General features: G+C 42.0%; 1 protein-coding gene across 2 annotated transcripts in view; it reads right to left on the bottom strand.

Moving 5' to 3' along the window:
* Positions 1-12,942, bottom strand: part of SMURF1 (SMAD specific E3 ubiquitin protein ligase 1) — a 43,213-nt gene that overhangs the window by 14,056 nt on the left and 16,215 nt on the right. For both annotated transcript variants that reach the window (XM_072349020.1, XM_072349021.1), the window contains exons 2-8: positions 4,326-4,364; positions 3,570-3,678; positions 2,822-2,955; positions 2,638-2,703; positions 1,710-1,785; positions 1,131-1,369; positions 252-336 (exon numbers count right to left, since the gene is read on the bottom strand). In XM_072349020.1, coding sequence (XP_072205121.1) covers positions 252-336; positions 1,131-1,369; positions 1,710-1,785; positions 2,638-2,703; positions 2,822-2,955; positions 3,570-3,678; positions 4,326-4,364 — 748 coding nt within the window. The remainder of the gene's footprint in view (positions 1-251; positions 337-1,130; positions 1,370-1,709; positions 1,786-2,637; positions 2,704-2,821; positions 2,956-3,569; positions 3,679-4,325; positions 4,365-12,942) is intronic.

The raw sequence follows: 12,942 nt of genomic DNA, 5'->3' as shown, positions 1-12,942 counted from the left end.
GCTTGTTTTACATGATTCACTGGTAGATAATTCTCTCTTTCAAAGTCATCTTTAATGTATGGTGCAAAGCTAACTGGAGAGATCCAAAATCACCCCTCTGCTCATCTCTCTCCCCTTAAATTTAGGTAGTCCATTTCATAATCATTATTCTTAAAGATTTCACAGATTTTTGCTCTAAAAGATTCAGCTTACATCTGTACACACACAGAATCCCACCCCACAGCCCTGAGTTTGTAACTGTAAATACATACCTTGGTATCCTAGGGTCATGCCATGTGCTAACTCCAGTTTGCGTGTGCAAAAAATAAACCTGTCCCTGTACCGTTGTTCTTTGTTCTGTGAAAATGAATGGAAGATTACTCTAAGGCACAAACCTAAAAAAAACCAACCTGAATAAACAGTTAGTTTGAAGCCATTGGTTTACATTGTCTTTCTGTCAGCTAGGAGAAACTACTTGAGCCATCCCACCTGATCTCTTGCAGCACGGACTACTTTGCCCTTAAACACAGTCCTCTCAAGTTTACTTGACGACGCAGCTCAGCAATCCTTTTCAAACTCAGAAATCCAGCATGTTTCAGTTTGTATTTTTATTTTTAGATCTTGAGACATCTCAAACCCCCCAAACTGGATTTCTTTCCTCCTAGATTTGGCGTGCTCTTTTCCGAGCTTTAAATTCTCCCTAATCTTATCCTTCCTAATCTTCTGTACTACTGGCTTCTTTGCTTTTATATTTTCCTGATCTTTTCTCAAATGTGGGCTCAAACCTACACGATATGCCAAGGGGGAAGGAAAAAATAGCACTACTGCTCTAGTTTAAAGAGCTCTTTACATTCGTTCTCCCTAGATACAATGCCAAGATTAGCAGTGAATCTTCTGTAACAGCATCATACCACAAACTCATGTTTAATTTACCATCAACCTCTCAGTGTATCCTGGAGTAGACAACTGCTAATTAGACAATCTCAAACTTATAGCTCCACTGCTTAGTTCCTTTTCCAAAATGCAAACCATTAGATGCTCATGGATACTGCACGTCCTAACAGGTGAACCACATCAATTTGGTAAAATGGGATAATTTTCCTCTGAAGTCTTTTGAAAACTTAAACTGAATGGCTCTGGAAAATTCTTACCATAGCCTTCAGGTAGGTCAGGAGACTGGTGACCATGAGGTCTGTTCTGAGGTGTCTGGACATGACCTCTGACTTCAGGAGTCCGAAGTCGCTGTGCCTGAAGCCTCTGATCTTGACTGGGGGACTCTACAAAGCGACAATTGCCTCCACCTGCAGCCCCTGTAGTGTCTGTGTAGGGTGCTGGTTCTTCCATAAAACAACTCAGTGGCCTCCCTGGTCCGGAATCTTCATAAACCGTTCTGAAAATGGAGAAACTTCAAGATTTTCCATCACAAAAGTGAATGCAGAAATAATGATTTCATTTTTTTTTTCCTCTCTCTCTCTCTCTCCATTACTTTAAGTAACTTCCAGCCCAAGGTACATCACTTTCTTACACCAAATTTCCTAGCTAAACAGAAGCGCCAGAGGCACTGGTAACAACAAATATCAAGTCCTAGTCAGTTTAGCTGATTTTCTTTGAGGAAGCATTCAGCTACAGCTTTACTACCTGTTATGCATTCCCAGAGAAGATAATAGCCATTATATTCTTTCCACGTGTGAACTTGTTTTCTAAGTAACTGTAAAGAAAGGAATCCTTACCCTTCATTCTCCAGAAGCCCTCTACAGTCTACTACAGAACCTCCGGTGCCTATTCTGTCCCGTGTCTGTAAACTGACTGAAATAAAAACCAAACACAAGTTAATAACTGTTCCCTAAGCAACAACAAAAACCAGACAACCCACATTTACACAGCGTAAAGCACTGAGGAACACTAAAACCATACTGCACGTATGAGAGCACATCACTCACCCCAGCTCCTTCCATAATCCTAACACACCACTGATTTTTTAAAAAGGGTGAAAAGGCATCAGAGGCATCACATCATCAAAGCTGAAGCTGAGCCTATTTCTGTGAATGTCAAAAGGCAGGTGCCACATCTGCATCCCACGAGGATTCGGGAAGGTTAGCAGGGAGGAAATTGCTCACCACTAGATGTCATCATTACAGTGAGAATTTAGATTTTGCTAGACATAATGATGTACATCTATTGAAAGGTTTGGGTGCAGGGCAGGGCAGGGGGAGGCAGAGCAATGTGGTGATATAGGTTAAGTGCAAAACTAGCACTGACAGAAGTGGAAAAAAACAGACAGTCAAAAATCAAGGATGTATTAAAACAGCAATTCCTTAGGTCCCTCTTATCCAGGTAACATTCTGTTTGCCTGCCATCTTGGTCCAAAAGCAGTTAGTTTTACAGTAACATTCACCCTTCCAGAGCTGCAATTGGAGCCTTGCCAAATGCACTCCCTCTTTTTAATATTGTTTGCCATTATTAAATAAGAGCAAATCAACTAATTTGCAGAAGTACAACAAAACAATTTGTGTTATGTAACCTAATCCCATTAAAACCTGAAGAAACAACACAGAAAAGGCTCTGAAACAGTAACTATGGGTTTCTTTTTCAATACATCATTTGCCCTCATAGTGTATTTATCTAAGCAGATAAATATTTAACTAAGAGTATTCTTACCCACTATTTGGCCTCGTACAGCATCAGTATCCGTGGGATTTAGTTTGCATAGATCCAAACGCTGGTCTGCAAACAAGAATTAGAAACATCAACAAAACACCAAGGAGCTGGGAGAGAACACTGCTCACTACAAGGTACAAGGCACTGAAGGTTCTTGACTGTGCCAGATAGGAGCTGCTCTTACATCCAGTATCTTTTAGCCTGCTGATGGCATTGGAGAGGAGTCGGACACACCCCAGGAAGCCAGCTCCCTGTTTCTTGTGGATTTTTTTATGGTTCCATACACTGATGGTTATGGAATCTGTCTTCCCAACATACCTACAAAAATACATAGCAGAAGAGTGATTTTAGAAAAAAAATACCACTTTACTCCCCAGCACTTCTGAGGTATAAATTCTGATACACTGCAGTACATTGGTCACGCTCCTCTATTACAAATACCGAAGTGCTTCAGCCTGGAATGGTGTTATTAATGAATTACTGCACTATGATTTTACATAGCACATTAAATTGATATTGCTGCAGCACAAATTAACCACAGACAACCTCATTAAAACCTAAGCGTCAAACTCATTGAGGTAGAAAACTTTTACAATTTATAGTTCTTATATTTTGAAGACGATGAATCACTACCAGGACAGTGTGCTGTAAAAGCTGAACTGCACTCCTCCTGTAGAGCTCAGTACAAGCAGAGGTGCTCAGTACCTAAAATACACCTATGTCCAAATTCAAACACCTTGAAGCAACAGAAGCAACCCTTTATTAGCAGGAAGCTTTTTGTTATTGCAAAAATGAGTCCTCCTCAGCAAATATGATTCTTCTTGGTAACACAGAATGAAGCACCAGTAGCAATTCTCCTATTTCCTTTATCAGATAGATCTAGATATACATATACACAAACAGGTTTACTTATGACCTAACGAACAACTCACAGATCATAGTGCTGGTTCCATTTGGGGTCCAACGTGTTCTTCACAGTGTCAGTTGAGTGGCACTGACCTGACCCATCAACAACTATTTTTGCAAATGGGTCAGGAAGTCCTGTGGAAGGGAAAAGGGGGTGTTACACATAACACTTTATGGTTTGTTTCTTCCTAGATAATGACATCATGAAGTCCTCTCAAGAAAGGAAAGGTGCCATTATCCCCAAACTGAAAATAGAGAAAATAATGAAAGAACAAGGTACTTCTGCACTACACATTTGTACCTGCCATAAATAGTAAAATAATTTAGGAAACAGGTTAAACATGCTTAATTTAACAGTGCTTAAATGGTATAAGCATACTGGTAAGTAGGCATTTTTATTCAGTCTTTAACGTAACATTGAAACCACAGCTCCGGGATACTTTACTTGCATCCCTGGCATGTTTTGCAAGCACTTCTACAAGAGATGGATATTACTGGTAACCCACAGAAAGAACTGTAAGTAGCAACCTGCTTGCATTCTCAACGGCCAGACTTTCAACAAGAATTTGAGATCCTTGGTCTTTCCCAACACTGGAGCCTGCATCACCCAAATACAGTTCAGGGCAATGCGTGTTTGTGTAATGATGCAATGCTACTGCAAGCACATGGAACCACAGAACAATTCACACACAGAAATGAGCCAGGACACAAATCTAAAGCACAATCTACAGATAAACCTGGTTAATTAAGAGCAGAAAGTTAAAAAATTCAGGCATACTTACTGAAGAAATCTTTCTTTGCAAGATTCTTGGCACATAATACTGCAAAACAAAATATCAGATTCAGAAATCTTAAGAACAAATAAAGCCTTACAGCAATCACACCCCTGACAATAATGCCTGATCTTAATTCTTAAAAGAAACCCAAATATTTAATATGAGCATCGTTTACTTTATCTGTGATCGGAACATGCACGTTGTTTGTTTGCTCTGTTGTTGCAAAGTACAGATTTAGTGAATATCTCTTTGTGCCAAAGCCATCTTGTTTTCTATGCTACATGCTTATGCGCTTAAACAAGGTTTTGCTGCAGTTGTTTCGCCCATCTTACAATGAGGACTAAGCAGGTTTAGGGCCAAGGATGGTTCAGGGCTCCTGGAGGTGACCTCTGCAGCAGGTCCTATAGGACACTGTGCAGCCTCCTGCTCTTCATGGCGTCAGTACAGGCAGTTCTTGGAGGTGTTGCTCTAACAGCCTCAACACCTCGCCAACACAGAAAGCTTTTGTGATGAACATCACACAGCTTCATTCAGGAGACAATAGAATACTGAGGAAAAAGAAAGCATCAAGATTTTTTCCTTCGCAAGGGCCACAACTGAGAATCATTTTCCTCTCTCTGATTCTACCCAATAACAGAGTGGTTCAAACAAAGATGAGATCAAGAAACTTGTACCAGTCTCCATTTCTATTAGGTCTCTTACCAGCTACAAGCCTAAATTCTGCTGTTTAGTAAGGGCTGCTCAGCACAGCCTCAATAATTCAAGTAGCTCGGTATCCATTAAGTTCCTATAACAGGCCAGAAACAGCAACTACAGAGCCAAACATGAAAATAACCTAAAACAAAGACAAGAACCAAGGAAGGTATTTATAAGACTTAGCCTTTGAGGGAGTCTCCTCGCCACCAAGTTCTATCCTTCTGCAGGAGAATGAATGAACTCAAGGTGGTCATTCCCCCTGGCACAGACGCTTCCTATCTGTCTGGCCCTGCACTTCCAGTTGCCCCAGGAGCATTCACACAAGCTAGCTCTATGCTGGGCCCAGGGAAGATGTGTATTAATATAGATTTCTCTTGCACTTCCACTGGAACTCTACAGCAATGGCCCATCAGCTGAAACATCTAGCAGAATAAGAACTGCTTCACCTCATATGTCAAGGCAACAGACCAGAGCCATCCCAGCTTAGCAGAGATGTCCACAGAAAAAAAACCCCACACACAAATCCTTTGATTTTATTACTAATTAAAGCAGCCACTACATGAAACTATTTCTAGAATGGATTAAAAATTATGTGCTTCTGAGACTGGTGAACTGCATGATTAGGGAAAGCTCCTCTTGGGCATTTTAACAGCTGACCAGAAAGGAAAAGTCTGCAGGACTGTGGCAGTCTGGTTTGAAATAGAACAGGATGGCAGAATCAGTCAGCTGCTGCTCTATGGAAGCACTAGAGGGCAAAGCTTAATTTCCTCATCCCGACAAGGAAAAAGAAGCAGAAGAGCAGGCAATGAGTAGAGGTAAAATCAGAACCGGAATGTTCCAGCACTCACCAAAATGAATCTGAAAGTTTCTCTTGAGTGGTGGAGCTTTTTCTTTTTAAAATCAAATAACTCATACCACTTTCCATCCCCAACTCTAAGAATCTGTTCTTACGTTGGACATGTACACCATCTGTAACAATCTGCATATTGTCTGACTATATAATTATCACATTTATTCTACGTTTCAGGTGTGCTTTCTAGAGCTCACCAGCAGCCACAGCTTCTAAAGCTGTTACTGAAGAATTATACTTTTCAGTTAATTCTTTCCCTTTTTATTTTTTCTTGCAGCCCACAGCAGAGGAGCACGGCTGCCAATTTGCCAGTTGTAGCCCATGAAACCCTCAATTTTAGGTTGAAAAAAACCATTATTCTTTCCAGTAAGAACACTGGCATAACAGCTAATATTAGTAGACAGACTTTTATGGAGCAACCTCTAGGAGCAGGTGGCCTGAGAGGGACCTTTGGCTTTGCTCCACTATTTGCATATGAAACTCACCAAGGTAAAAATATTTTCAAGTGCCCTATCACTTCAAAGGTATCAATTTCTCAATTCCAGTAAAGCAACAAGTGACAAAAGTCAGCACTGGGATGCTTGGACATGAAACCAGGCCAGCAGTGGGCACACAGCCCCCCTGATCTGTAAAGCTGTGCCCAATTTGCTTCTTCAATGTAGAACCTCCAACAAGGCCTCAGTGGGACTGTTCTAGGATCTGGCTGCTGCCATCTCAGACTGAAAGCCCTGAATTCAGCTGGATTTACCTATAAATGCTTAACAATTTATTAATGTTACCCCTGCATGGCAGGTTGCTGTCCACAGATGAGGCACAGGGAAAGGGGTGGATGCTGATCTGCAAACTGGCCACTCTGCTCAAGCTTTGCACAAAACCCAGCATCCAGCCTTTGCAAAGTGCTTTTCCTTTCTTTCAAACAAGGCTTATGGCTCATCAGCAGGAGAAATCTGCTCGCATTTGTTGCAAAGTTACAAAAGGCATTAATTCTCCTGTCTCGGTCATTTGCATTCTGCCTTCTGAAAGCCAACTGACTTGTTCCAGCTTGACATACTATTTGTTTATGCTGCACTCCGGATTGCTACCCAGCACTCAAGAACTTCTTTTTATACTTAGAGCCCAAGGAACACTGAAGCAATGTCTTTACATCCCTATTATAATATTTATAAAGGGATGGGAATGTTTTTTTAAGCACCTGACATTACTGAGATAATTTCAAAGGCCAAATTAGCCAGCTGGGTGCAGCATTAACGTGAAAGCATATTTGGCAGAGGGTGAGGAAAGGACGAGGCTTAGACAAAGTCAGGATTCACCCTGCGGATTCAGCGCAGCCCGGGGGAGGCGAGCAGCTCTGTGCCAGCCCCCGGTTGTTCACCCGCTCCCAAGGCATAAGTGAATCATCTGTAGGAGCTGCAGCAGGTGTAGGAAGGCAAGCACGGCACAGCTCTGCTGCCTGCACTGAGCCAGGCTGAGCATTGCATCAGAAAGCTGTTGCTTTACCACCGAGCAGCCTCTAGAGCGTGACCAGCCTTCCTGGGAAGGAGGAGAGCCCGGGTGAGGAACAATTAAATGTCCCCATGTAAACAGAGCCACCTACAAATCTGCTCAGGTGCCACAAATCTCCTCCTCCCCATTGCACTCAAAAGATAGCTGCTGGTCTGCAGGGAGGTCTTCCACACTGCTGTATCTGCATTGACAGTGCTTTTACTCACATTTAACATAACACTCCCTCAGCATAGTGTTATGCTGCAGTCGTTGTTTTCAGGTAGATGAATTTTGCAGCAGCATGCAAAGATTCAGTAGACACCAGTCTTTACAAATGCAAAGGAGCATCTGCATTAATTCACACTTTGCTCCATGCTCTGAGTTAAAGGTAAGCACCTCCTTGCTGAAATGAAGGATTTTTACGTGTGGCTACAATCTGAGCCAGCAGCAGCATTCAGCTCAGCACTCAAGTTAGGCTGGGAGATGAGGCCAACCAGCAGCACGTCCACATCTTCCTTGGGAAAGGGGGAAGGTCGTGCTGGGGGATGCGGGCAAACAAACCTCTCAGCCATCCCTGGCCTTCCCTTTGATATTCCAGGTTAATCATTTGTGCTTGTGCAAACGCACTGCTAGATTCCAGGATATATTCATTTTACTTTCTGACAGAAGGTAAACACAAGGCCAGCAGGCTGCTGACGTAGAAAGGACTTCACTTAGTATTTACTTCTGAGCAGACCATCTTTAATCATGGAGATATGTAGCATAAGCATTACAAGCACTGCAAGTTGTTAGGTCTCTTTCGTCCTGTAAAAGCCTGCAGAAGACTGCACAGAAAAATCACGGGCTCCAAGTGCAGAAAATCTTCCACAAACAAACAAACACGCTCACACAGAAAAAGCACAAGCATCAGCTATTTACCACATGCTGCTCTGACTGCCCAAAGCACCACAGCCCACAGTTAAAACCTTTGCTGGATCTGTGATGGGAAATCACTTCCCTTCCCAATGCTTCTACACCATTTGTATGGAGAGCGCTCAGAAATGCCACCAGCCATCCCCCCCAGGGCGCCTTGAAGCAGAACTCTGCTTATCGCCCTTCTTCTGTGCACATAACCTTAAATGAGACTTTGCTGCAGATAAACGTTTGTTTTTATTTCTACTACTAGGCAACCCGTGAAGGTTTTTTAAGTGCTTTGGTTTTTTTAAGGCTGACAACCATTTTTGTTTGATAGGGTACAAGAGCAAGTTTAATGGAAAAGGAAAGACATGTGAAGGCAGCGAGTGTGTCAAAGTGTGGTTTCTCTGCAGCAAACCACATCACTGAACTGAAAGATACCATTTTATTCACAAATCGAAGCTTAAACTGTCACCACAGAGGCCAAGGTTTCTATTCTAGTCCTTTTCTTGTTTGCTTTAAGAATACTTCTAGTCTTCCTCTGTCTGCTTCAGACTGCAATGCATAAATCCAGACTGCTTTAACCTTACAGTAAGTGAATCCCTGCGGTGCTTAAAGCAGAAAAGAAACCAAACTGAGTCTTACATCTGCCAGAGAAACCAATTACCTGTACAGAACTAATTTTACACATGTATCCGCTGCTGTGTACACTGAGTGACCTTCATGAATGCTCTCAGTGCCGTGGTGCCAACCAGACCTGCAGCGCACCACAAACCAGCCCAAACCCCCGACACTGGGGCTGCCACACATCACACCCCAGCATTTGAAGACTGCCTGTACCGAAGCTGAAACCAAACTTAACTAGCAGATTAAAGCAATGCTTCATTAGAAAACCTCAGTTCTCAAAGAGTTGCTGGATTTGATGCATGAAGCCTTTTTGTGGCCCTTTTGTGTAGGCTGCAGTGAGAATCAAAGCCTCTTTTCAAGGCATGCTTTCCTCGTGGGCTGGAACTTGGCTTCATGCAGCCAGTTGCAAACACAAGACAACTTTGAAGAGCTCTTCAGAAAACCACACACCCAGAAAAAGCCATTTTTATGAGTCCATTAACATGTCATTAAAGTATCCACTTTGCCAAGAATCAGATTTCCATCCTACCTAAGCATAAAAATGTCATGCATGAGAGAGAGTCCTCACAGCACAAACAACAGCAAGTTGACAAAACCCAACAGTTTCATCTCCAAGATTCCTAAACATTACTCAAACTGAAGAAGTCCTCCTGGGCACTGACTGGCTGTAGGTCCTTCACATCTTGCATGTATACTGCAGCAGGTCTGATTAACACTCCATTAAGTAAATCACTAAAAAATCAGTGCAGGACTATCGGAAGAACAAACACCATTACATTCCCAGTGACCTACGACTGCGTGCAACATGACCAGTAAAGCAAGTTTGAGGGTGAACTGAGATACAAACCTTGGAGAAACACTAAGAGTTATGGAATTAGCTGGGGAACTTTACAGGGATTAAATAAAAAGAGATCAATAGGAAGCTGAATTAATGCCGATGCTGAATCAGAGAAAGGCACACAAATTAGACAAGTAGAAATAAGCATATCCAATTATCTCTCATACTAACTCTTCTTTGCCCTTTGTTCACTGTAACAAATGCCTGATACAAAGGCTAACTCCCAGATTACATTTTTCATTAAATCCTATTATTACATCAGTTTTCTTATGAGATTGCTATGCCTTCCTCTAGTGCAGGCCAAGAACTTCCTCATATTCTCTATGCAACTTCCTATGGTCTACTCAGATGTAAAACCCAGGTAACCCCAACAACTGCAGTGTTTGTTACAGCTGTCCTCAGCCCAGCCCCAGATCTGAAGCAGAGGCCACCCAAGAATTTCTTTAGCCCTTGTACAATGGGGCAAATTCCATCTACATGGAACTCCCACCTCTCACTCAAAGCTCCAGGGCCTTTTTGTAGCTGTTGTTCAGGGCAAACCTCTCAAAGTGACCTCAGCACCTTTAGCTAACCATTTCTCTTGCCCCTACAATGATTTCTTAGCTGTAGGGAACACAACCAGGAACACTGGAGCAAGAAGAACACAGTAATTCTGCCATCAAGAAGTGCCCTTGCAGCACAACCTCCCTCCATGTCCTTGGGACCTTTTCCTTGCAGACTATCTAGCACCACATTCAGAACACAACCATGTTCTTTGCAAACTGGAGGTAAGAGCTAGGTTAGCTACTGCCATCCCCATTTCACAGCAGGTGGAAGACCCATTCTCAAAGAGAGCCATTCTCAAAAAACACTCAATTGATCCCCCTTTAACCAGAGAAAACATTAACAGAACATTAAGTTGTATATAACTACTCCATGGTTTTTAAAACTCAGTCCTCTGCCACCAAGACTCATCAAACTCTCAAGTTTTGATTTCCTAGAGTGTCCACAAATGGTCTCCCAGCTCCCTGAAAACAGCCCATATGCTCAGGCTTCAGCTATAGCATCAACTTCTGCATACACTTGCAAGAAACAGAAGTACCTGGAAAGAACAAAAAATTCTTGTTAAAATAGCATTGAATTTGCCCCGAGATCAGAATACTGTTCTGTCTCCTAGCTGACAGCTAACTAAAACAATCCAAATGACAAAATTCCTACTGGAACCACAAATCAGCATTTTACATTTACTCCACACTCGATTGTGCAAGCTGTAGTCATTGGGAACAACACAGTTCTGCATTTCTTCCCTTCCACATCTCGTGTCCCCAACCACACGTACTTGAATAATGTCTGTTTTCAGGCAAAGAGTATTTATCAAGACAGGCTTATCTGCATGGCTTGCACATACTTGTGCTCACATTTTGAAACAGACACCACCATGTATTGTGCAAGATCACTGCTCTGAAGTTGAAAGCTTGCCACAAAGCTATGTGGCTCCATTTTCTTAAATTACATTTAAATAAAAACTGTGCTGAGGTCTTAATACTTCACTTTTATAGTTACCCAAGTGCTGAAAAAGCATCTGGAAAAAAATTCCTAAAGCATGAAAAACATGTTCCTCCACCCACATGCACTCATAACTCAGATTCCAAACTGAATTTTACTAAGATGGCCAAAAATATTTTGCACTTTTAACACTTGGAGTTTTCAAAGCACCTTTTTCAGCGCCACGCAAGTACCTAAGAGGACTGAACACTCAACCAATGCTGCTCACAACAGGTGGAGCTGAGGACCAAGCTCAAAGCAGTCCTGGTCCCCTGCCCTCTGTAAACAAGAGGTCCGTCCCAGAAAGGCTGGCCAAGTCTTCACAAATACAGAATTGTTCCTCTGGAAAGCACCGGGTGAACAGCAGCGAATTATGAATCAAATACAAGAGAAAAACCAACAACCAAACACTCTAGAAATGATTCCTAAACTACACTGGTTTTCACTACTGCCTGGGCAGAAATTACCTTCTAACTGGTTGACACTCCTTCATGTGAATGAGAGCCCTTTGCAGCACAGTCTGCTGCTAAGCCATCATTTAATTTAGGTGTGTTAAATTTAATTTCTCTGATCTCCACTTTCCCAAGCTAAACGTATGAAGTGTTAAACACTATATTTTCATTATCAAACAGAAGCTTGCAAAGACTCTCCCTTGCAGTTGATCACTTGCTTACTAATTCAGTACATAAAAGTCTTTTCCAATAAGCATCCTGTGCACTATAAAACACAGAAATTTAGATCCCCCTCTTCCCAGATATTCTCTGTGGGGTTACCCACACCATTAGCACAAGTATATTTTTTCTAAGCAGTTTGTGAGACTCCAGTTACAACTACGTTTATATACGATTAGCAGCTTTTTTTCCTCCCACAAAACACCATCCAATTTAATGGACTTGGAGTTTTTACAAGACACACTCATTTCCTAACTCCAATAGGAAAAGCAGCACAACTTCTCTTTGCTGCTTTATCAAGAAGGGAAAAACACGAAACAAAAGACCAAAAGCAGAAGTAATATTTTTGATGACGTTTACTGTGTGTCTAAAACCAGCCAAGGGACCAGGCAGCCATACCAAGGAAAACAAACCCAGCCTTGGGGTTCTGTCCACGCTGCAAAACATTTTTGGAATAATGATATACAACAAACCTGGGTCAACCATGACACCCAAGGCTACGGGGTACAACGATGGCTGTATTTTCTAGCCCAGCATCCCCTTCAGCTCCTTGCCCATACGCTGCCCTGCTTCAAACTATCTTCCTGCAGTTCAGGAGGAAGAAAAAAGTCTGCCCTTCCACAGCAGAACCTGTGTCAGCAGGAAGCACAGTACTGGGGGTCTACAGCCACGTGCCATTTCAATAGAAACACCAAACCCCAAACCTAAAACATGTTTTCTGTTTCCAAAAAGCGGTTGGTATTTATAGTCCCTCATACACAGGCAGCATCAATATTTCAACATAACAGTTTGAGCATAAAACACTATTCTACGGGAGGAAAAATGAATACAATTTCACGCATACTTAATCTCAATTTGAAAACTGAGATTTGTTTTTGCAGACAGAGCCAATATTGAGCATTTTTGATATCTTACAGCAATTAAATAAGGTACAAAATCAACTCAATAGGAACCAAATTTTCCAATTAGCTTATTTTAATAAACAGTACAAAACTCACGTCTGGTCCTCATCAAACACTAAGTAGATTGCTTGCAAGCAGC

The sequence above is a fragment of the Excalfactoria chinensis genome, chromosome 14, assembly GCF_039878825.1.
Source record: "Excalfactoria chinensis isolate bCotChi1 chromosome 14, bCotChi1.hap2, whole genome shotgun sequence".
Classification (NCBI taxonomy): Eukaryota; Metazoa; Chordata; class Aves; order Galliformes; family Phasianidae; genus Excalfactoria; species Excalfactoria chinensis.
This window is presented reverse-complemented; position numbering and strand designations above follow the sequence as displayed.